Source organism: Rattus norvegicus, chromosome 2, assembly GCF_021556685.1.
Source record: "Rattus norvegicus strain SHRSP/BbbUtx chromosome 2, alternate assembly SHRSP_T2T, whole genome shotgun sequence".
Lineage (NCBI taxonomy): Eukaryota > Metazoa > Chordata > Mammalia > Rodentia > Muridae > Rattus > Rattus norvegicus.
In genome coordinates, this window is record NC_141535.1 from 139797535 (window position 1) to 139822027 (window position 24493).

Consider the following 24493-nt stretch of genomic DNA (forward strand, 5'->3'; position numbering starts at 1 on the left):
CATATATTCTTTTCTGTATCAAATGCATGGGAGTATTCCAGAGGTCTTTTTCTTCCCATATCCTGCTTTTCATTGAAAAGTTGACATTGAAAGAAGTTGACAGAGCAATTTAAGATATTACGAACTGCATGAAATTAATCATGTTTATTTGTCTCCTGTTGCTACGCAGCCAGTGTTCTCAAGAAGCACAAAGGGAAGTCAGAGCCTTAGTGATTTGGTAGAGAGTGGTAGATTTCTAGATGGGATGCGGCATTTGGTTAGCAGCTCTTCCCCTCTGGAACATAGCCAAGTCACTGGCCTGCAGGATTCAGCATCTGGACACGAGAAGACATTAATTTGCTGTGACTATTTCCTGTGACTGCCTGACCCTAGCACCGTAAACTCAGACCCTATAGAGCCCAAAAGGGACAACTTCATCTGAGTTGTTTCTAGTTAAACTTCGTTCATGCTCCACTTTCTCTACTTTCAGCAACTAAAATTATAACCAAACTCGTGGAACCAAAAATTAAAGTCATTCAAGGCAGTCTTCAGCCTATTATCAAAACAGAAGGTAAAACCAACGTTTCCCATGGTTCCTTACATTCTGGAAAAACATATCATGTAATCAACTCATCTCTCCAAGTACACCTACCTTCTTTTTGAAACTAACATGCTAAATGTTTCTTTACAAATGGCATGCTTGTGTAACTGCAGTGTGTGGAGTGAAATATATTTTTGGCAAAGTAGATGGTGTACCCCTAATATTTTCAGTACATTTGCTTGTATTTATTTGAATCTAATTGAGGTTGTATCAACACTGGTACCCAGATGATCACTTTACAAATCAATCATGAACATTTTTGCTGCAGATTCCTTCAGAAAATATACTCTTTCTGTAGCTCTATCTTCACACATACCCCCCATCACCATCACATACTCTCTTTATGCCACTGAAAGAATGTTGTTTAAAAATACACAGCCATCTTTTCCAGTGAGCATTCTAAAAGGATATAGAAAGTATATACATTAATGAAAGCTTTAAAAATTACAATTAATGAATACTTTAAAACTTAGATGAAAAAACAGAAGATAGTGGTGTTTAGCAGGTCAAACTCTGAGTCCTACATTTCTTCTCTGAACATACTGTATAGACTTCTCATCTTGCGAATGCCACTTTTCTTTCTATACTTACTATGTTCACTGATGTCAACCTCTTGGATATTACCTTGACTTCATGCATTTTTATTATCTCAAAGATCAAACTTTAGCAACAATGCCCACGTTCGTGCTTGTGGCAGGGATAATTTGTCACAGAGAACACATCTGTTGTCATCTTCCTTGAGATAGATGCAAGCAGTCTTTCTTTTTTCTGTCTCTATTTTCTTAAATTCACACTGTGTCCCAGTTATAGCACAGCCTTTAAGAGAGGGACAGCTTGTGCTCTATTGAATCCTAGGAGCACTGTTCTAGCTGTCCTTGTACCTGGGTTTGCATTTGCTTTTCATTCTGTGGCATGAGATGCCAATTCAAAATACATGTGTCTCTTCCTTTTAGACCAACACAGCGCAAACTCACTGAGAACGTAAGGTGGATTTCCTGCCTGGCTAGCTGTGGATATCGTTCATTCTTGAGTCTACAGTTGAGTTAGCCTTTAAAATCCATGCTTAGCTTTAAAAAAGAATTTCAATCATTTATTGTTTTTTATTTATTGATGAATAAAAATTGGGGATTTCAAGTAGAAATTAAGTTTAAAAAGTGTGTTGGCTGACAATATATATTTGATTATGTTAGTAAAAAAAAAGATCAACCAATTTTAGGCAAACAAATATTGGATGTTTTTAAATTATAGTCAATAAAATTTGCTATTCCTGATGCACAGCTTCCAAAACTGAAGTCATCCACAAGTGCCCTGTTCCCATTTTCAGTCTTTTCTCCTTCCATGATTCTTCATTCAATGTGTGTGTCCTCCCAGTCTGTCAACAGGGGTCTGATGTCACTCTTCAGTTGGGAGCACCCTTGAGTCTACCTGGGGTTCTTCCTCATAATGGTTCGGAGGGAGGGTGATGGGGTCATCTCATCTGTAAATATTCTTCAGTGTAGGGCAGAAAGCATCACCTCCGTGCTGTTGCATATCAAAAGAGGGAGGTACCCGCCCACAGATCCCACTTACGACTCTCATTCCCCTTTCAGTGTTTGAACTTTGTGAATCCACTGATGCTCTTTGGGTTCTTACTAAATGTGTCAGAGTCCAAGACATAAGTTTACAATTATTTTTTGTCAAAAAGATACAAATTTTTTATCAAAAAGACACTAAATCAAAATTCAGAATTAAGAACAAGTCAGAAAATGAATATATATTTCATGTATATGTATATGAAATGTTTAGTAAAATTTCTTTTATAATATTTGACAATGAAAGGTGCTTCCAGAATTTCGACTTGACTTTTCTAAAGAGATAACAGCTAGTCAGAGCGCTAACTCATTCCCTTGTCTTAAGTCATTGGTCATACTTGCATTTGGGGCTATCACATGTTAAAACCTACTCAGACCTTTATGTGAACAATCACTGTTGGGCCACATAGAAAACATTATGGCCTGAAATACTTACCGGTTGAAGAACAGATCTCTGCCTTATGTCATTTATTATTTATTTCCTAGCTCTGGGTAATGGTGTACTTTGATGATTTCTCAATAAACAAATCAATCCTCTCAAGATAATCCATTATAACTCCAGCTTATTGAAAAGTGCAAGTTAAATGTACTGAACTGAATGATTCTTACTCCTCCATAAAATATTCCTGATCAACTAATGTAGTAGTAAGCTTTCTAACATTCAAACTGATTTTCTCTGGGAACAAAATCACTTTGCAAGTCAAGTGCAACCCACTGTGCATTTGAAGGGTTGCGTAACTGTTAGTGAGTTGATGCTGATATCTATCTATATCCTCCCACTAGTCCAGGTAAGTCAATCTTCCTCTAAGGCCTAAGACATAGCATCTTCAAGGTAAGTAGATTAGATTTCTTTATGTCCAACGCTATACTCATCAAAGAGAATGTAAGATCATGAATGATAAAAAGCATTAAATAAAATATGTGAGCAAAGATTGGCAGGTTATGTCCTCTGGCAAAGTGTGACTGAACCATTTGCCAACTGAGCATCTCCAATCTGTAAATGTTGATTCCCAGAGAAACCCACGTAAGATACTGTCTGTAATCATACCTCACAACCACTAACGAGGGGTGATGGTGAACACAACTGGCTTGAGCATCACTGTAAATGCTAAAGCAGGGGTTGGGGAAGACGCAGCATAACTGAGTCCTTTGTGTTCCCAAATATCGTCTAACCTAAGAATAGCAGGAAATGTTTAAAACTGGTTTCACAAAACCTGAAACACTGAAGTCTGAATAACAAGAAACGTGGAAGTAAATTTCTTGTTTGGGAAAATTAAAGGTTTGCCTCAGTGCACTAATCTGTCTCCTAACACGATGTCTCAGGACCTGCAATGACGAAGATCCACATTGAAGGCGAGCCTGACTTCAGGCTGATTAAAGAAGGTGAAACAGTGACAGAAGTGATCCACGGAGGTACTTTAAGCCTTAGGCCTTTGCGTATGCCGGGGTAGCAGCATCCCTGTAACGTTTTAAAATGGTGTTGATTTAGGATTATTAAACAGCAAATTTTATCTTGATTTTAATTTTATACAAGTTGAGAGATTTTTGGTTACTAGGTATGAGTTTTGCTATAATCAGGAAGATAGTGTAGCTTGTCTTTAAGCGTGTTCAATAATAAAGGATTAAGCTCCTAGATCAGTTCTTATGAATATGCAAAGTGACAGTCTTGATGTACAATGATCACAATGATGTCAACACACACAGCCATACTGTTCTCAGAAGAGAAGGGGTTGGTGTTTTTTGTTTAAGACTCTAGTAATACGGGCTAGTGAGATAGAAAAAACACCTTCTTCCAAGCCTGTGTTAGATTCCTGGGTCACAAATGCTGAAAGGATTAAGTTGTCTTCTGACCTCCACAGGTACACCATAGCTCAGACAGACAGACAGACACACACACACACATACATACACATGGACACAATTTACATACGTATACATATACATATACACATATACACATATGAACACACATGCACACACTCATATATACACATACACACACAAACATGCATACATTCACACACATTCACACTCACACATACTCACATATACATACACACAAACACAAACACACACGCGCACACATACACACCTTAGTAAAATAAAATTGCAATCAACCTTTTAGAGACTGTATTAACAAACCAGTTGGGTTTTTTAGGAAGGTTTCCTTTCCAATCACAGCTCAGCTTGCCAGTTAACCCTCCTGCTCACCTGAGACACAGAGTTCCTCAGACTGGCTGGAATTTATTCAGTCTATTCCAGCAATGGCTAGGACTGTCTCTTAAACAAAGGGGCTATGAGAAACACATCCTTGAGTAAAATCTCCAGCTCTGGAGATATAGACATTGTAAGAGGATGAATCACGTGTGGTATTCTTTCTCTTCTTTCAGAACCAGTCATTAAAAAGTACACCAAAATCATAGACGGGGTTCCTGTTGAAATAACTGAAAAAGAGACCCGGGAAGAACGCATCATCACAGGTGATTTTTGATTCCGTTTCTGAGCGGTACTCAGATTATACACACGTTGTAAGTTATAACACCCCTAAGACATGTGCACTACACCAACCCAGCCTCTGTCACGGCGAGTACTAAAGTTGCTCCCTTTCCCGTTTTGCTTTTACAGAGAAGATAATGTACAAAATGTCACCCCGTCTTACTCTAAGACTTTTCCATAGACACGTCTGTAATCATGTCCATGAAACTCTGTGTGCACACACAAGCCTTCTGATATTCTGCTTCTAGTTTAAAGCCTGTTGAGTTTCTGAATACTAAGAGAAACTTCCTTTGGGGTTCTATTAGTGTTAAAGTCTGTACATCTACAAAGCAAAGTATATATGAGTCTGTCTAAAACAGCTGACAAATTTAGTAAACTTTAGATGAGGTTTACATCTATGAATTACCCTAAAATTCTAAATTCAATATTCTGTATATTTTATTTAAAGAAATCCGCAAATACAGCCTGTGCCTCATATTTTGCAGTCAGCTTTTGTGGGGCACAGACGTACCCATCGTTGCTATGGTGCCTATGGCTGCACTCACTCTGAGGAGCTGAACGGTCACAGCACAGACCTGTGGCCCACGTAGTCTAAAACCCTCTTTCCTTTAGGTCCTGAGATAAAATACACTAGGATTTCCACAGGAGGTGGGGAAACAGAAGAGACCCTGCAGAAATTCTTGCAAAAAGGTCAGTATGCCTAGAGCCACCTGTCCTATATCTAAGGTCAGCTTGAAGGCTGAGTACATGTCTTATGCCACCGTGCTCCAGTATTCCCATTCCACACCAGCATAAGGGCTCGTCCAAAAAAAGGGGACGAGACCAGATGTGGTACCTGTACAGATTGTTGGCTGGCATAGCTGTAATGTAATGGCAGCTGCCTTACATTGCCTGTATACTGATTGACAGCTGATGAAAACAGGATACCAGACACCAACACTAGAACTTAGGAGGAGCTGCAAAGTGTCTGGAATTCTTTACTGAGCAGGTGGCAGTATGCACTGTGTCAAATTCCTTTTTATTGTGTGACCCAATTTCTGCTGTGAACGTGTGTCCTCTCAGAGGTCTCCAAGGTCACAAAGTTCATTGAAGGTGGCGATGGTCACTTATTTGAAGATGAGGCGATTAAAAGACTGCTTCAGGGAGGTTAGTACACATTGAACACTAACCCCCTTAACAGGTGTGGTGGAGCTTTTTAAAGACTGGACGTGTAGGCTGTTCCTTTATTTAGATTAAAAAGACGGCACCGTCTGCTGTCTCCGGCAAATTGACTGGTGTGTGTGAGTGGTCAGTCCAGAAAGCCATTACTGCTTAAACAGTCTTTAAAAAGTTTTATGATGTAAAACTGGGAACCAGTGAATACTTTTTTGACTTGACACAGAAAACGGAGCAGATATTTTGACTATGTGAAAGAGAAATGATTTTGCTACCTGGCACATAAGTTTAAATTTGAGAAAGCTTTCCTTATTTCCAAAAAACGTATTCACTGTCCCCATAACAAAGACAGGCATGTTTTGGAGTTTGTAGGTGCATAGTTAAGCATTAAAGAAAAGTGCTTTTAGCAACTTGCATTTCCAAAACTACATTCTGACAAGTGACTATGTATTCCTGCTTACTGTTTGAGTGACAATCTATACTCGGGATTGCAAAATCCCTAGCATATAAAATTAACCTATGAAGTTTGGAATGTTCTCTGTGGCATTAAATTGACTTACTTTCAAAAGAAAAAAAGGATTCAAACTATACAAACTCGCAGTGATAGCTATTCAAAAAATGGGAATTTTTTTAAAAAATCATTTGGATCATTGACAGCTAACTAAATACATATTTCGTTCAATTTACTAACAATGAAACATCAGACTAGAAATTATTCAAAGCAAATAGATATCTACAGCAAATATGTTCTTCACATCCACAGCCATAGTGAGACTGAAGAACCCAGTATGCGCCTCCCTGTCATAAAAACATAGCAGACCTTAAAGGGAGAGCAAATGCATTGCGGAATTTAATTTGAATCCTTGGTTTTCCTTTTTAACCCTTGCCATAGTCAGCAGCTTTGTGGAATGGCGGTGCTTTTTAGAGAATTAATTAGAGTTTGTCCCTGTTTACACTGTTTCATCCCTATAGGCTTAAACTATGGGTAAGTATATCTCTTCCCTTTAATTAATAAGACTCCGAAAGTCTTCCTTGAAATGGCACTTAAATATTAAAGAACTGATCCCCCCTCCCAGAATATATGTACATTTTTTTAAAAATGGTGTTTTCAGTGGGAGGGAGTGGGTGGGTGGGTGAGGGAGCACCCTCATAGAAGCAGGGGGAGGGGAATGGGATAGCGGGTTCCTGGAGGGGAAACTAGGAAAGGGGGATAACATTTAAGATGTAAAGAAAAATAGCCAATAAAAGAAAAAAAGAAAAGGAAAAGATGAAATTTAAAATAATAATAATAATAATAAGCACACACAAAAAGGTGTTTTCTCTCTACTTAATGGGGTTCTTTTTATTTCTGTTGTTCTCTGTTTCCTTTACTTCTCTGGATGTGACTTGTCCACAGATCTATGAGGAATGGGTTCCAAGAGCCACTTTAGAAGGCTTAGCAAATTATTTCTAAGGATTTTTCTTTTCTTAAAAAGGAGGATGTGGGGTTGGGGATTTAGCTCAGCGGTAGAGCGCTTGCCTAGCGAGCACAAGGCCCTGGGTTCGGTCCCCAGCTCCGAAAAAAAGAAAAATAAAAGGAGGATGTGGTCCTGGAGAGATGGCTCTGAGGTTAAGAACACTGTTCGCTCAGAGTAATGGGCTTTGTTTCTCAGCTCCCACAGAGCAGCCTTGACTGCCTGTGACTCCAGTTGCAGGGTCTCTGACACCCTTTTCTAGTCTTTATAGGCACTGCACACATGTGATGCATATAAACTCTCTCTCTCTCTCTCTCTCTCTCTCTCTCTCTCTCACACACACACACACACACACACACACACACACACACACACAAATAATAAATAAGAAGTCTTTTAAAAGATGCACTATAGGTACCAGTGTGTGCAATGTAGTTACTAGCACCTGGGCATGAGCTAGACAAGTTAGCTTTCTCTAGTTTTCTGAATGTTTCTTCACCCACATCCACCAGAGAGTCACTTCCTAATACTCTCTCATTGAGAGATATCTGAGAGCCAGGAGAGTACACTCGGACTCCGTGTTTTATTAGAATTTCATTCCAAGATGCTTCTGAGCTTCACTGGACATTTCTAATTTGGATCCTTTCATAGCAGAGTAATCGGCAAAACCTCATTGTCAGACTCTACCAAATTTATGTTAGGAAATCTGAAAGCAGTTGTCCATTTGAAAGGGGAATCTAGAAGATTCTTTTTGAACCTGATATCAATTTTTTCAATCAAATAGAATTTAATAAGCTCACTATAAACCACACCCTTACTCAACATTTAAGGTTACATCATCTATCTCATTGTGATGAACTTTATAACCCATTATTTTATTATCAAATAAACTTGTAGTTAAAGAAAATGTTTGTTTGATATGTTTTAACCTAGATTCTCTAATTCAAGGACATTTTCCTCTTATTAGCCAATTTCAAGGGGGCTGCTATGGTTCTGTGTCCAACTATAGTCCTAACATGATTTGGCAAATGGTTACCTGCCTTGGGGAGAATTGACATGTTGGAAACGTGTTAACACTGGAGCATAGCTCATAAATTCCTTAAAATGGAGTGGGTTTTTTCACTTGCTTTCTTTTGTTCATCTTGCACTATGCTTAGTGCGAGCATTTTTCAAATGTATAAAATCGAAAAAAGTACCAGTGAAGAAAATTGGTTTTATTGTTGAATATTGATGATACACAAAAACCAAGTAAAGTTTTAAAGGAAAATAAAGTGAAGGAAATCCAAAAAAATGAAACCACCATAGGAACCAATCAGTTTTTAATCCCAAACACCCTCAAAATGAAGATAAAACACGATCTTAGGCTTATTAGGTGGTCACATCAGGAGTTAGATTAAAGGGATGAGAGCATTATTTTCTAACTATAAAAACACAAATCATATGAACCTTGTAAAACTATGGAGAACATTGGAGCTGGAGAGATGGCTCAATGGTTAAGAGCACGGAATGCTGTTCCAAAGGATCTAAGTTTGAGTCTAAGCCCCCACATGGCAGCTCACATCTGTCTGTAACTTCAGATCTACACTGCTGTGCTCTGCAGACATTAGGCATACATGTGGTGCACAGACATACATGCATATAAAAATCCCTAAACATAAAAGAAAGTGTAAAGAAAAGTGAAAGGTTTTATCATTTATATATCTTGTTAATTTCTCTGATTTTATAAGCTAAACAGTGGAATCAAGGGGAATGGACATAAGCACACTTCTAAATTGCTCATGGTCTACAATTTTACAGAGGCACAAATAACACATACAATGACTGAAATATGGGTAGCTGTCTTGGAAAGTAGTGTCACATTTTACCAAAATGTCAGCAACAGTATAACCATTTATTCCATGCAAAAATAGCACAAATTAAGGGACTCCAAAAGACACAATAAAACACAGTATTTTGTTGAACATTCACTATGGTGTGTGGGGAGCAGATGGCCTGTCAGTAAGTGAAATTCTAAGGACCAGTAAGTTTACTACTCACACAGCTACACATTGAATCAATGCTTACATACACTTAGACTTTTGTGCTTGGAAATGGCCTCTGGATTTTACCTGGAATCACAAAGCATTTCTAACTACACATCTTTAATTTTAGACACACCTGCAAAGAAGATACAAGCCAACAAAAGGGTTCAAGGTAGGTGAATCGACTACATTGATGCGTGTTTGACATATTCTCTATGGTGTAAGTGGCAGAGAGGGGTGTTTAATGCAGTTTGTTGAGTTTTGGGTTTGGACAGACAATATTTAGTGACTTTGATGCAAAGTTTGCTTTGATAAGTGTCAAGTAAACTGTATATGTTCTCCTTTATTACTTGATTTAAGTTGAACAAGCCTTAAAAGGATGGCAGATAGACTTGTATAAATGGTTACATCTATTCACCCACTGAGTTAAGTCAGAAACAAATGCTGGGGTTACAATTGAGACAGAAATCAATTAGTATTCAAATAAGTACTTATCTAATTTAATTCTCTATTGCATACTTGACATTTACAATGTAATTTCTTAAATTTATGCCAATTTTCTAATATCTTAAGTAAGTAAACATATCAACGTATTGAAAGAGCAAAGAGTTTCTTTGTAGGACTTACAAACCTTGAATTGAAAGTTTCTAATTCTTGAGTTATTGCAGACTAATAATGAAAAGAACTCCAAAGACTCTCAAATACTATATATGAAGATCTAGCCTTAAGCTAACCTGGTATGTAGAATGTTGACATTAAGTGACCAGTTGCATATGTTTTTAATTAAAAGATTTATCAGCAATTTTTATGGGCACACAAAACTTCTTCAAATTTCTAGAGACTCAAAATCATCTAAATTTACATTTTAATACACCTTTAATTACAGCAATCAGTCTTTCTCACCCTAAAGTGAAGATAGTATTCGCTTTTGACAGATATGTTGTGCACCGGCGCCCTGTTCTTACCTGTGATATTTTGTCCTATTCACTTCTAACTGCACTCACTTCCTTCTCCTCAGGGTCTAGAAGGCGATCAAGAGAAGGCCGTTCTCAGTGAAAATTCAAAGGCCAGACAACAGAGTTTATATAATCCTAAATCAACAATCTGATTTTTAAGGGAAATTATAAGAGCCCCATTGACTTCGGAATCTGAAATGGCAACAAACAGAAGCTAATTGTCAAGCAAATCTGAACGCAGAGTTAATTTGTTTCTGAATGAGAAACATAGGAAAATGATAGTCTCCTGTGGGGTAGGAACTGAAGGAAATATAGGACCATGCAGGGATTTTATCTCAATGAGAGAAGTTCTGATTATATTAGGAATCCACCAAAGACCATCATTGTGACTGGATCCACACAGCTAAGTCTTTGCTCAGTGAACATGGTCAAGAAGAGGCTGGAAAAACCCAAAGCACACAGTTACCTTTCCATGGGAGGCTAAGCTATCAAAAGCGGTGTTCAGTTATACAACAAGCAAGCCAAGCCACCAAATTACAAACAGTGGTGTTACATATTTCTCGTGCAATGTGGGTTTCCTGCTAAATTTTGTTGTTTTTACACTTGATTTATATCCTCGAGATGATTGTCATATGCTTTTTGCAGTACAAATGTTTCTCTCAAACATTTCAATAAAAACATTCTTCAGGTATAAAGAGAATTACTTCAGACTTGGTAATTCAGAAAACTCAAGGTTTAAGTTAAAAGTGAGTTTAGACTTTGGAATAGGACTTCATACCTTTTTTTATTGTTAACAAGTACTCAATAAAGGAATCTGAATAACATAAGTGTTGCTCAAGTTTTTCAAACTATTATGTAATATGAACGATCATTTCATAATGGGATAATCAGAATTATCAATAATGTGTCTAATTTAACCATGGAACTGTGTTAAGGCATCCATATAGAAAGTTACTCTGCTTGGAAGACTAAGGCCAGACAGTTATTCATAATGTACCATACTTCATGAAATAAACAGGTCATAGTACACAAGACATCAATTCATTAACTATTCTTGTGCTCAGGGTAATGAGAGTCACAGATGCCCTTCAATAAGACTTAAAGTAGCCAGAGTCCTTACTGTGTGTCAAAGAAAAGAAATCGACTGGTTTATCCAGACTGTTAGATTGGCCTTTACCCTCAGACACTAACGAGTATCATCTGCAGGTTGGACTGGCTGAGAAAACAAGTTCAATCAGCAATGTAATAGAAACAAAGTGGGAATAGTGCTGGAATCAAACACTGTCCTATACCGGGCACGAGAGATGAGAAACTGAGGGAGTACAGAGTGAAGACCCATACTTCATTCTAAATGACCGGTGTGGCTCAGGAAACTGAACTTAGCCCTAAGGTACCACTGTGGGGGCTAGGATGTATCTTGTGCAATAGTTCTTCACGTGAGAAATGACAGGGTTGAGGAAGCCTGGCTAGAAAAATCAAGGTTTCTGTCTACTGAAGAAGTCCTCAGTGGGTTTGGGTTTCTAAGACACTGTGGAACATCGGAGAGTGGCAAGGTTACCTCTACCATTCATTTAGACTCCCAGATAGGAGTGGAAATGCCCAGTAGCCCAGAATCTTCAGAGAGAGTCACAGCAGGTAGGGAGGCTCTGCACAGTATCAGGGCCTAACCCTTTCCAGTGGCAGATCCTGGCGGTCTTTGTGACTGTTCTCTCCTCTGTGGTGCTCTGATCTACAAACTTGAGCCTTCTTGGTCACCTTTGATGCTCAGCTCCAACTCACTTCTGCTAGATCTCACCTGGATTCTTCTCGCACTCCAATCTGAGACTCACACAGGACGGGACATGAAGTCTCACGTTCATGCCACTTTTGTGTCCCCAGATTTGGGGCGCCATTGCCATCCATTACCTGTTACCAGTATTGAAAAAAAATGCTGAATTTTTTAACCGTGTGTGTGTGTGTGTGTGTGTGTGTGTGTGTGTGTGTGTGGTGTACACACACACACACACACACACACACTACCCAGCACCCTTCCTACAGTCAGTGCTACAGAGTGTGTACCCAAGACCCCTCCCCCATGTGAGAAAGTGGTGAAGAAGAAGGAGGGATTTACTACCATCCTTCATCCTCTCCAGACCCTTGTATGACCATTGGAAGACTTAGCACATCTCCTTCATAAATACTGGAATAAAGCTCCTGAAATCGGTATTTCTCCTTAACGGGTTATTCTTTTTCTTAGAAATAGGACCATTGCTGTTGGGCATCTATAAGGTCTGAGCCAATGTACAATGCACAATGACCTTCATTGGTGGGGTGGCCTCCGATTGGTAAGAAAAGTCTGGTGATTTTTTTTTTTTTGCCAACCTAAATTCCAAAAACAACACTTGGAAAACTAGACCATATGTGAGGCAGGCTGCTAGGTGGCTTTACATTGAACAATGAAGCAATTAACTACCTCATAGCCTATGCTTTTATGAAGTGTCACAGAGTTGTGAAAACAGAAATTTCTGAAAGAGCCAAGAAACTTCATGAAAAGGGGACGATTCCACATCACAACTTCATGAAAAGGGGATGATTCCACATCACAACTTCATGAAAAGGGGACGATTCCACATCACAACTTCATGAAAAGGGGACGATTCCACATCACAACTTCATGAAAAGGGGACGATTCCACATCACAACATTCAGGTGCTGAGAGTCTGGGCATCCACAGAAGACTTGAGAGTAAAAAAAATAGCCCAAAAGGAAAACCCAAAACAAACCAGTACTGGAGAGGACAAAGAATCTATCACCAGTATATATTTTGATGATCAGCTCACAGGAAAGTGCTTTCTGATTTAATTATTCCTGAAAATAGTGTCATTTTAAATTGTTTTAACTTTTAGAGCTGTTATTTGTTTTGTTTTGTTTTGTTTTGTTTTGTTTTACTTAAAAAAAAACTGGAGAGATGGTTCAATGGTTAAGAGCCCTCAAAGAGGGCCTGGGTTCAGTTCCTAGCACCCACATGTTCGCCCACAACCAGTGACTCTAGTTCAAGATTTCACATCCTCTTCTGGCCTCCATTATAAGGGCTTGCACACTGTACATAGCCATACACGCAACAACCATTCATGTCCCCAACTCTGAGGACTTGGATCCACACGCCAGGACTCACATGGTGGAAAACAAAAATCAGGATAGATAAAGCAATACTGAACAATAAATCAACTGTTGAAGTTATTACCGTCCCTGATTTCACGTTGTACTGCAGAGCCTACAGGATGGGAAAATATTTTTGCTAGCTCTATATCTAATAAGCGTCCAATATCCAAAATAGCAGAACTTCAAGAAACTCCTTTTCTCCTGTTGGGTTGCCTTGTCCAGCCTCGACCTGAGAGCTTTGCCTTGTGTTGTTGTATCTTGTTTCATCCCGTCTGGCTGTCATTTTTGGAGGCCTGCTCTTTTCTGAAGAGGAAATGTAGGGGGAGTAATTTTGAGGGAGAGGAGAGGCAGGGGTGGAGCTGGGAGGAGAAGCTGACCAGGATGCCTTGTATGAGAGGAGACTCTATTTTCAGTAAAAATAAAAAAGAAGGCTACCATGCCTTTGCTCACTGGAAGTTGAGAAAGGGGACTACTTCAACTCTGCCTATAACTCCTGGATTTCTTGTCCCAAAGGCCCTACACATTATTTGCCACAGGAAAGAAAGATCAGTTTCATTCTTCTGATTTCTCTGGTCATTCACTCACTGTGGTCTTCCTATTTTGTCACCTAGGATCTGCAGCCTCCTGGCACATTGCTGGAAGGTTTGACTGTGTGACTCCTTGTCCCACACCATCCTCTTCACTCAATCCATCTCACACTTGCGGTGCAACCCAGACAGACATCCCAACACTGACAGATGTCCCAACACTGAAGAAACACAACTATTGGACAGAGGCCATGTTGTTTGCCTTGGCTTGGTTTGTCTTTTTGAGAAAGGGCTTCTCTGTGCAGCACTGTCCAGAAATTTGCTGTGTAGACCAGGCTGCCATGAACTCACAGAGATTTGCCTGCCCTTGCTTCTTGTGTGCAGAGTTTAAAGGTGTGTGCACAATTTCAATCTGCATTTGTGAAAAGAGAAAATTATAGGAGGCATTTTTTTCTAGATTTGAAAGAGAAAGAATCAGAATTTGAATACCCGTAGTATGGCTTCAAAGTTTGAGCTCTTTATTGACATGCTAGCACCGAAAACTGATGCTTTGAGCAACGGGGACCAGATTATGACAACCAAAGTTATCCGGTGGGTGGGAGAGGTATCCTCACAGGCGAGGATAGGTCACAGCTTAGGAAAGAACAGAATCTGGACAGGAAAGACACTCTACTGGATTACGTATTTCTTCATGTGCTACTTTGAAAATGAAAGCACATTACAAAGATTTCCATATTTATGTGACTTTCTCAGATACATTGGAGACTTTGCTCCAGCATTGATGTGCCCCGTGGAGCATCACCGACTTACATCAAATGCAAATATTGTCCTGTGAGCCAGGGCAGACTGGCTAATGGGAAACAGTCTTGGGGGTATCGGGAAGCAGGACGCAGTTCTGTAAAACTCAAACTCGTCTCTGTTCTGTGCAAATGAGATCAGCTGCTGAAGATGTGGAAATAAATTAACTGCAGTGGAGAAGAAAAGCAAACCCAAAAGTTTCACTCAGTTACACTCTTGAAGAATTTCATCACACCAATCACAGCTGTTTAGTTTGACCTTACAAAAAAATAACATTTTAAAGTGCGAGTCTTGATTAGTGATTTTTATGATACCCTATACATCTATTTTCATGGATCTTTATGGTCCATGTAACACATGCAGACATTTGATGAGACAACAATAGGAAAGAAAGAAATATATATTTTAATTCATCTCATTCTGGTAGATGAATGTTGGCTTACACATTCACTATTAATGTGTTTTACCTAATGTTACTTCTTTCTGGGAGAAACACGGCTGACAAGTCTGGCATGGTGATGAACTTGTGGGTGCCATTAACGTCAAAGGCTTCTTACACTCCAGGACTTGGGCAAGCAGGCCATTCTTTAAGGACAGGTCTTGAGAGAGAATACTGGGTAGGAAGGTAAGGAGGTAGAAAAGTTTAGGATCAGGAGGTCCTGCGTGAGCTGTCTTCTGCCAAGCAAACTTTGTAAGAAGTACAGCATCCCATGTACTGTGTCCAGGGGAGAAGTGGGACAGAGTAGGCCACTTAAGCAATCTTGCACTAAGGGAACACAGGGTATGTCCAGAGCATTACCAACCAAGCACACAGCAGCCTTGGGACTGATAACCTCAGCCTCTCCACAGAGGAAAAGCTAAGTTCTGAGGAACTCAATTCCTTTGAAGTCTTGGCCTCAGCCCCAGACTGGCCTTGCTAAATCTGCTCCTAGGGGAGGACACAGAACTAACTAGGCTCCTTTGTACTTTCAGTGGGGCCTCTGAAACGGGCTTGGCTCTGTCTTCCCAACACCTGCAGCCTGCTTAATCTCCTTCCTCAGAAGCTGCCCTTCGCTCTCATTAATTGCAGTGTTTTGGATATTTGTGATTTTTAAACTAACCTCACTTTAAGTCTCCAGAGATCCATTCGACACAAACCTAAATCACTCAGGATCTCCTGGATGTACCCCAAGGCGACGGTTACCATGTTTCTTTCCTACTGTTATCCTCCCGCTGTTACCTTATGGTTCGCATTTACACTTTCTATCTCACACTCATCTTATTTGACAAAGTATTTTGGAGGCAGCCATCTCACAACACGCTGTAGCCATACAAAATATATCTCAGCTAAATTGTACTTAACAAAAGATGGTTAAAACAGGTTTATTTGTTTCTCCAAAAAGCTTGTTAAAAGCCTTGAAATATTTTCCCCAGAATCAAAATAGCCACTTCCTGTTGTTTGGCGGTAATGTTTCTCGCCATCTTCAGTAGTCATTTCCAACAATAAAGCTGTAAACAACACAGTTTGGGAGAAAGATGGCTTGAGAAACCTCCCAGGCTGCTGTTCATCTGTACACATCTGTTGGTGGTTTTTAGTCACAGGAAAATGCCGGAGAGTTAACAGGTTTTGCTTAAGTTCTTCCTCAGAGTTTCTCCATGTTGGCCAAACATTTTTAGATCCTGGCTACACTAGCACGGCCGTGGTCTCAACACCAAGTGTCTTCCATAGACTCAAGTTTAAAAATCCTTTCCCTGGGTTTGCTGCTACTTTAAAGGCTATGAAATCTTTAGGATGTGACTAAAGTCGGGGACTTTTGAGGCTACGCCTGGCTCTGAGTCTACCAGGATGCGACAGCCATGCCCACATGCGCCAACATTGGAATGGAGCTACGTTGTCCCACCCTCCCACTATGACCAACCATGGCACTGGGTAAGAACTAGCCACACTGAATCCTTGCTCCCTGAAGGAAGTTGCATTTGCCAGCATTTTGGTAAAAAAACAAAACAAAACAAAAAGATAATAAAGGTAAACAATACAGACTCTGCTTCCTCCCATAATGACATCCACTAGGGTGGTTCTGAGTATTCCACTTGACCTTCTCTCCCACAAGAATGTTGAGTAGAAATCACTACAGGATTTTCCTCCACTCTGTCATTCCAGTGGGGTCTTTGGCTCTTTGTGGCGTGTTCCGAAGGAACGAGCGTGCTTGGCAAAAGGATTGCCTTATTGTGTAGCTGACTTCGCTAAACCAGTTTCACTTACAAAGACAGGCCACTGGTAACTCATAAACGTGCTGAGTTTTATTATCCCAAAATGGCAACTGTCATTTCTCCTTAATCAGAGGAATAAATGTTTGCAAGATCCATGCAGGGTACAGACACAGAATGTAGAATGCTACTCAGGATGCCATTTCTCCCAACTTAATGAGTAACTGGGAATAGGATAGAAAAAGCACTCATTTAAAATGCCCCATGCTCACATCAAATGATTGACTGTGACTCATTATTTTTAGCCACGTTTTCCCATTCACCTGTTTACTAGCCAGACTCCATTAGCCTGCAAACAACACAAAACTAAATCTTATTAAGCTGAGGAAAAGAATAATTTAATCATTTTGTTTACATACTAGCATATATATCAAGTAACTTGTACATTTCAAGAATTAACCACAACCAGAAATTTGGGGGTGTATGGCTCAGGACTAAGTAAATAGCTCTTTTCAACTGAATCGGTTGTGCAATTGTTGCTTTGGAATTCAGGGGAAGGTTGTTATTCATGTTTCTGGATGTTTACATAGTATGGATGATGACTCTTGAAAATCTATAAACCCAAGCAGAAGGAAACCAGAAACAGAACGCTAGGAGAAAAATTTGCTGTCTGTGAGTCACGTGTATGTTCTTTGAACCAATCACTGTGGGCAGAACAGTGTGGAGGGGAGATGACTTGGAGTCAGACCTTCTGAAGCAGTGTTTCTGCTACGCAGTAGCTCTGAAACTTTTGAGGACTCTTAGAGAGTAAGCAAGGCAATATGGAAGCTTAGCCAAGACAGTCCACACTTCATGGAGACAGGGAGTCGGGAGGTTTGGAGGAACCACAAGCAGGCTTAACACTAGAATGATACTATGTCAATATAGATAGTGTTGTAAAGTCACTAGCTCTTCACTTGGTTAAAAATTCAGACATTTTCTCAAATCAGGAGAAGAAACCAGCTGGAACTTCTGTAGTCCCACAGTTCTACAAAGCGGCTACTGACTCACTAGATAACCATCCCTCTTTCATCCTCCCATTTCTTTAATTGTAAGCAGATATCCCTGACCGAGGTAGGGTCTCATCTTTATCTGAGTCACGACACTGTTTATTCTAACAACTTAATCTCCTAGAACTCAAGTCTCATAGATATTGAACTATATAAAGATATATACAAAATATGAAAAAGTAACCAAAATCTTATGGATTGATTTTCACTTCTAGGGATCTTTACCTATTCCTAGGTGAAGTAAAAACACCCTTATCATCTTAATTTATTTTTCAAATATAAAGCACTAATGGAATACGTGTGTGTGTGTGTGTGTGTGTGTGTGTGTGTGTATTTCATTTTGAAAGGTACATTTGATTGAGAATTAAAATTCCCTGTTGTTGGTGATGTTTCCTTCTTTGTTTTATAGATATACACATATGTATTTCACTAGTGATATGTATCTATAACACAAAGAAGAAAACATCACCAACACTAGAAAGTTTTAATTCTCAACCAAATGTACCTTTCCAAACTATTAAACCTATATCGTCATAAGTTGGAATGTACACAAGCATATACCTACCTAGGACACTATTGTTTCTTTGAATGTTTTTGTCCCAAATTCATATATAATCCCAATCTCCAGTGGGGTAACATTAAGGACCCTGAGAAGGCAGTTAGCTTGTAAGAACTGTGTCATCATCAGGAGAACTCAAGCTATTACCAACTCTTGAATATTTATCATCGTGTGAATAGACCTGTCAGATCTACCTTTGGACCCAGGAGGATATAAGAAGGTATTTCAATTAGAGAATAAAATGTCCTTCACATGCATATTGACACAAGAATACTTTATAAAATGATAAGATGAACCAACTTAGGTAAATTAGACAAATGAAGGGTGAACTTAGGAGGCTGGAGAGTGGCTAAAAATGGATGAAATGGGACAGAGGTGGAGAGACCATAGCTAGAGATGATGGCTGTGAGGTGTGCGTGTGCTTGAGGGCAGCAGAGAGGTTGGTTGCTGAGGTAGGAATAGCAGTGGTGGCAGAGGGACATTCACTGAGGGCTCCAGCATGGAGGTCGAGGGGAGTGGGAACACAAAGAACAGACACTAAGAACAGATGCTGGGTTAAATGAAGAGTGTGAGGACTGAGTTTGTTTGCTGGGATGCTTGGGTGAACCTAGTACATGAAACAATGTATTTCATGTCACCAGCTGTCAGTGAAAGTGTTCTGGGAGGCAAGTGGCATAAACATACATGCAAAATGTCATACTAAAATCTTCCGGGTAACTAGTTAGGATCAACGCATATTTAATATTTTGTTCTATCAGTGGTTCATTACCTCATATTTTTTCCACTCCAATTTCTTACATGAATTACTACATGTATCCCATATCTCTGGCTTTTGTTCCATGTCATCAATATCTTTTAAAAGTTTCCTATGTTATTAAAGTCACCCCACAATTTCCAAGCCAACCTCTTATTTTAGCTCTTCCTCATCAGCCCTACCTCTTTAACTTTTTTTTTTCCATTCCAATAATTGGGTCGGTGTGTCCCAAGCTACAATGAAATGCTCTACCGACTGTTTTGCCCCATGCTTTTCTATATTATGCTTAGAATAAACACTCACTTAGGCAGTGCTGTTAAACAGTTTCCAACCTCACACCCACCCTATTAACACGCCTTACGGAGAACTGCCCCCTGTATGCCCGACTAGCTTCTCTTTTCTGTGTCAGCCTCTTTCTCCAGTAGGTTTTCATCAGCTAGCGATGTATTTCGTTTTCTCAATCTAATCGTACATATTCCCCATCTTCTCACCTATTTTAATATCATTGCTGGGAGATCTTTTTTAGGAAAAGGTTAATGACCATTATTGATCTGAATAGAGGGTCACGCCTTCCTAGAGTGCTTAGCATAAAATATCTGGAGGGGGTGAGGCAGAATACAAGGGGAGGAAAAGGAGATTTAGAAATTATAGAAGGTCCCCAGGAGATTGCAGCCAGCACAGGCTACCTCGTGGACTACTGGCTCGAGTGAGCATCCATTCATTCCTGGGACGCATGGGAAAACTGACTTCACTGCTGTGTTTATAGGTCTGAAGTCACCCTTAGTTAAAAGAACACTTTGTTTTTCTTAGCTTAGCATATACTTAGAACTGCAGATGTCAGGTTTTGGCACAGCTGAAATAAACTTACCAAACAAAAAAATTTATATTCACTACTTGAACCAGATAGAACATTGGAGGGAGACAAAAACTAGCATTAATGCTAACCATGTTTTCTTCAAAACAAGTTGCAGTTGTTTTTTTTGTTTTTTGTTTTTTTTAAGAGAACAGCTACCTCCATATGGCTCCCTCATGATTGATTTCCTTACTAAAACTAAAAGGAACAAGGGACAAAAGACTTTCCATTAAATAAGAATAAAAATCAGAACTCCTTTGGCATGGTCTTACATGCCTACTTTTGGATCGATTAAGCCCTGGTAGAACCCACAACCTGTCAACCCCGGTGTAACAGCGTGCTTTGCTATTTTCATCTCTAGACCTTCTGTGCTTTTCTTCAGACAAACAAGTCACATCTGCCTGTGCAGATTCACCCAAATGCCACATAAGCAGAGGAGAAGCAGAGGTACTAGCTACCTCTTGTTCTACTATTTCTGGTTGTTCATGAGTTTGTAAATCTCATCTTTGCTAGAATCATGCACCACGGCCATATAGTCATGGAATGGCTAGTTCCCAACAGGCATCTAGGACACTTGGCCTTTAATCCCAGCATTCTAGAGGCAGAAATGAGCAGATCTCTGTGAGTTTGAACCCAACCAGTTCCCAGCCAGCCCTGGCTAGGTAGTAAGATCCTGTCTTAAAAATCTAACAATATAATCCTGAAGCTACTATTTCTAAGTGAAATCAGTGGATTTTGATTTTTTTCCAGACTTCTTATTTTGAAAATGTCTTGATAAATTTGAAACTGGGCCCCCTTGAGACCACCAAACTCATCTGTTCAGACCTCTCTTCTTTGCTCCCTCTCTGAATGATAGAGAGGCCTTCTTAGATCTTCCCCAACCTCGGGTCACAAACTCAGCCCTGCCACTTACGGTTAAGCCAGACTCAGCTCACTGAGAAGGACCTCAGAACGGATGACACTGAAAGCATTGGGTACCATTTGTTAAATCCAAGATATAGACCCAGCTGGCACCACGGTGAGATGCGTATGTTATAAACATCAGTGAAGAATGCAATTTGTATTCATAGAGATAAAATAGATGTGTGGAAAGTGGTTCTCTTATTATCAGAGTAGAATTAAAAATAAGAATGTTAAGTCATTAAGATGATTTTCCTAATAGCATTTCCTCTGTTCATATAGGAATTATTTTGTAATTCTTGTTTTAGCAATATTGTTTATAAAATTAAAATCATTTTTATTTATGTTCAGAATCATCTGAGCCAAACAAGATCCTCATTTGACAATCCAAACAAATATCTTTTTTCCTTTATTTGCTTGAGACGGAATCTCACTCTATATCCCAAACAGAATCAGAACTCTAAATCCCCTGGGATTACAGGCATGAGTGGCCATGCCTGGCTCAAACATAGAATTTTTAAACTGTGCTATCCAAACATCCTGATTTCTTATAAATACTGTTTTTCTCATCAAAATTAAAGCCCATCACTAGATAAATGAAGTGAAGCAAACTTGATTCCTGGAGTGATTATATTACAAACTCAAATTGGACCTGTCCCTGTCTCAGTGCTATAGAATGTACTAGAACTTCCCTGTCTTGTATCGAAGATGAGATTTTGGCCTGGTCCTCTGAAACAGTATGGCCTGCTCAACATGACCTGGGCTATAACAACACCAGTCAGTGTGCCAAAGTAGGTGGGGAAATCCCATGAGGGCCCCATCTCATACATGAAGGTTTACAGACAACCAATGGCTGCTGAGAGAAAATCAGTCTTCTCCAGAGATGAGTCCTCTGACATATACATGATGATTGTTATTGACATATATATATTAATGAGATATATATATATATATATAGAGAGAGAGAGAGAGAGGGAGATATGATAGATAGATAGATAGATAGATAGATAGATAGATAGATAGATAGATAGCACACACACACACACACACACAGACACGGTCAATAATTTGAGAGGGAGTGAGGGAGTGGAGGGACATGGGATAAGTTAGAAGGTGAGAGGAAGGAATCAAAATATAGTGGTCATGTATGAAATTCTCAAAAAAAGTTTAAATTTTTAATAATTAAGATTAAGACTACAAGAGAAGGGCCTGAGGCTCACAGGGTTGCCACCAAGCCGGATGACCTGAATTAGAAAGAGAAATTGACTCCTGCCCATTGTGTTCTGATCACCACCTATGTCCATGGCATGTGTATGCAGACTCATACATCCTCACACATAAACACACACATGCACACATACTCCTACACAACAAAATAATAATAAATATAAAAGAAAAGTCCAAGAGGGATGATAGAAGCGAAATCAAGAGCTCATGAGGTAATTGTGAGTGGCCTTGTATGACTAATTACTGTAGGACAGACTCTGTAAAATATCTGCACACTGAGATTTGTCTTTTAGTATTCAAGGGCAATATCTAGACCCTAGGTTTTCTGTTAGCTGGAAAAAGCAAAACATCTTCTTTTTGAACTCCCACTAAGTTGCACGAACCATCACCAGAAAATTTGACGTGTTCCCTTTGGGATGGAAACAACCTAAACATTTGAGGCCATGTGTGCAGGGTCACATATTAATTACTCCCAGGCTGAAGCATCCCACTCGAGCCAGACCCTGAGAACGTATGACAGTTGACATCAACAACCATTGCTGTTGTGGTAACATGCAGATAAGTAAAACAAACAAGAAGTAAAGAGTCTGGAGGCTGCCCCGAGAGTGCCAGCATCAATCATGCACAGGTCTGACTATAATACTGGGAGTTTCTCTGAGGAGACACCTCGTAAATGCCTTTAGCACAGAGAGCAATTCCCCCTCCTTCTTCCACTTCTGAGGAATAACAGACACCCTGTCTGTTGTTTGGCAGAGTAACCGAGAGGTGAAAAACCTACAGCACTTTTAATACCGACCAAGTTCATCTCTTACAATGGGCTAAGTGATGGAAATTAACTGTACAGACTTGGAAGGACCATAGAAATAATTACAAAAAAAGCCACCCACGTCTCAATGAGAATGAATTTTTTAACCTTTAACCTCTATTCTCCATATTTCATTTCTACATTGTAATTGAGTTTTAATTCTCTATGTAATTTAGATTTAATACTTTAATTCTAAATAAGAGTGACTATTCATATCATTATTTATTTATACTTTGCAGCACATTAATTCTCATTTTATTCTCTACCCTCTCATGCTTGCCCTTTTTTTTAAACCTTTTTCTCTACAGCCCACATGAAATAAACAAAAGCTTTCAGTTATTTTATTTAGTTCAGCCTTGATCATGAAATGTTCTCATTTGCTGGATTGCTTCAATGTGTCTTTATCCAAAAAAAAAAAAAAAGATTTATTTCGCCTTAAGCTTTCGATGATATCTTGACATCATATGAAATACTTGGAATGTCTCTCGGAAACTAAAGGATTTGTTCCATTCTCTTCTAACTCCCAGCAGTCCTGATGAGGCTAGCCATTTTCACTCCTTTGATTTTACTGTGTGTTTAGCTTTGCTCTGATAGCTTCAAGGTTTTCTCAGTCTAGTGTTCAGTAATTAAGTTCCCTGATGTGCAACTATCATTACGTTCTGCCTACTTGAGAGCTTTGAGCATTTGGGCATTTAACTCATCAGCATCATTTCATCCTATCCCTTCTCATCTTTGTATGGAAGTTTATTAAATGTATCATTAATTTTTTTCAGTTCCATTCTTATCAGTTGAGCCTGAAGAAAAGCTGATTCTGAACTCCTTGAGATATAGTTTGGATAGACCATTCCAGCTGTTCTCGACACACCATTTTGCTTTAGATAGAAAATGCAGAGCTTCCAGGGACTAAGCCACTACCTAAAGACTATACATGGACTGACCCTGGACTCTGACCTCATAGGTAGCAATGAATATCCTAGTAAGAGCACCAGTGGAAGGGGAAGCCCTGGGTCCTGCTAAGACTGAACCCCCAGTGAACTAGACTGTTGGGGGGAGGGCGGCAATGGGGGGAGGATGGGGAGGGGAACACCAATATAGAGGGGGAGGGGGAGGGGGATGTTGGCCTAGAAACCGGGAAAGGGAATGACAATCGAAATGTAAATAAGAAATACTCAAGTTAAAAAAGATAAAAATCGAAATGTAAATAAGAAATACTCAAGTTAATAAAGATTAAAAAAAGAAAATGCAAAGGTCTCTAGCTCATGAATATTCAAAACCACAGTGTATAGAGCTTGGGACATTAATAGTTCTCAGCTTAGCTCCCCAACTGAATGGCTCTCTTGCTATAAATTCTGACGAATGACTTGATGTGGAGATTATCAATAAAATTCAGATAGTGTCCTACCACTAGTAGGGTTGGCCTCTCAAAGTACATGAAATTTTCAGAGTTTTCACTCTCCCTT

General features: G+C 39.4%; 1 protein-coding gene across 4 annotated transcripts in view; it reads left to right on the plus strand.

The window, feature by feature from the left end:
* Window positions 1-11060, plus strand: part of Postn (periostin) — a 31281-nt gene extending 20221 nt beyond the window's left edge. The window contains exons 17-23 of one of the 4 annotated variants that reach the window (NM_001439590.1): window positions 470-550; window positions 3475-3564; window positions 4542-4631; window positions 5260-5337; window positions 5710-5793; window positions 9408-9449; window positions 10296-11060. In NM_001439590.1, the coding sequence (NP_001426519.1) occupies window positions 470-550; window positions 3475-3564; window positions 4542-4631; window positions 5260-5337; window positions 5710-5793; window positions 9408-9449; window positions 10296-10333 (503 nt within the window). In that variant the 3' untranslated portion in view covers window positions 10334-11060. The remainder of the gene's footprint in view (window positions 1-469; window positions 551-3474; window positions 3565-4541; window positions 4632-5259; window positions 5338-5709; window positions 5794-9407; window positions 9450-10295) is intronic. The other 3 variants (NM_001108550.2, NM_001439591.1, NM_001439592.1) reach the window with 3 other exon arrangements.
* The last annotated feature ends 13433 nt before the right edge of the window (window positions 11061-24493 follow it).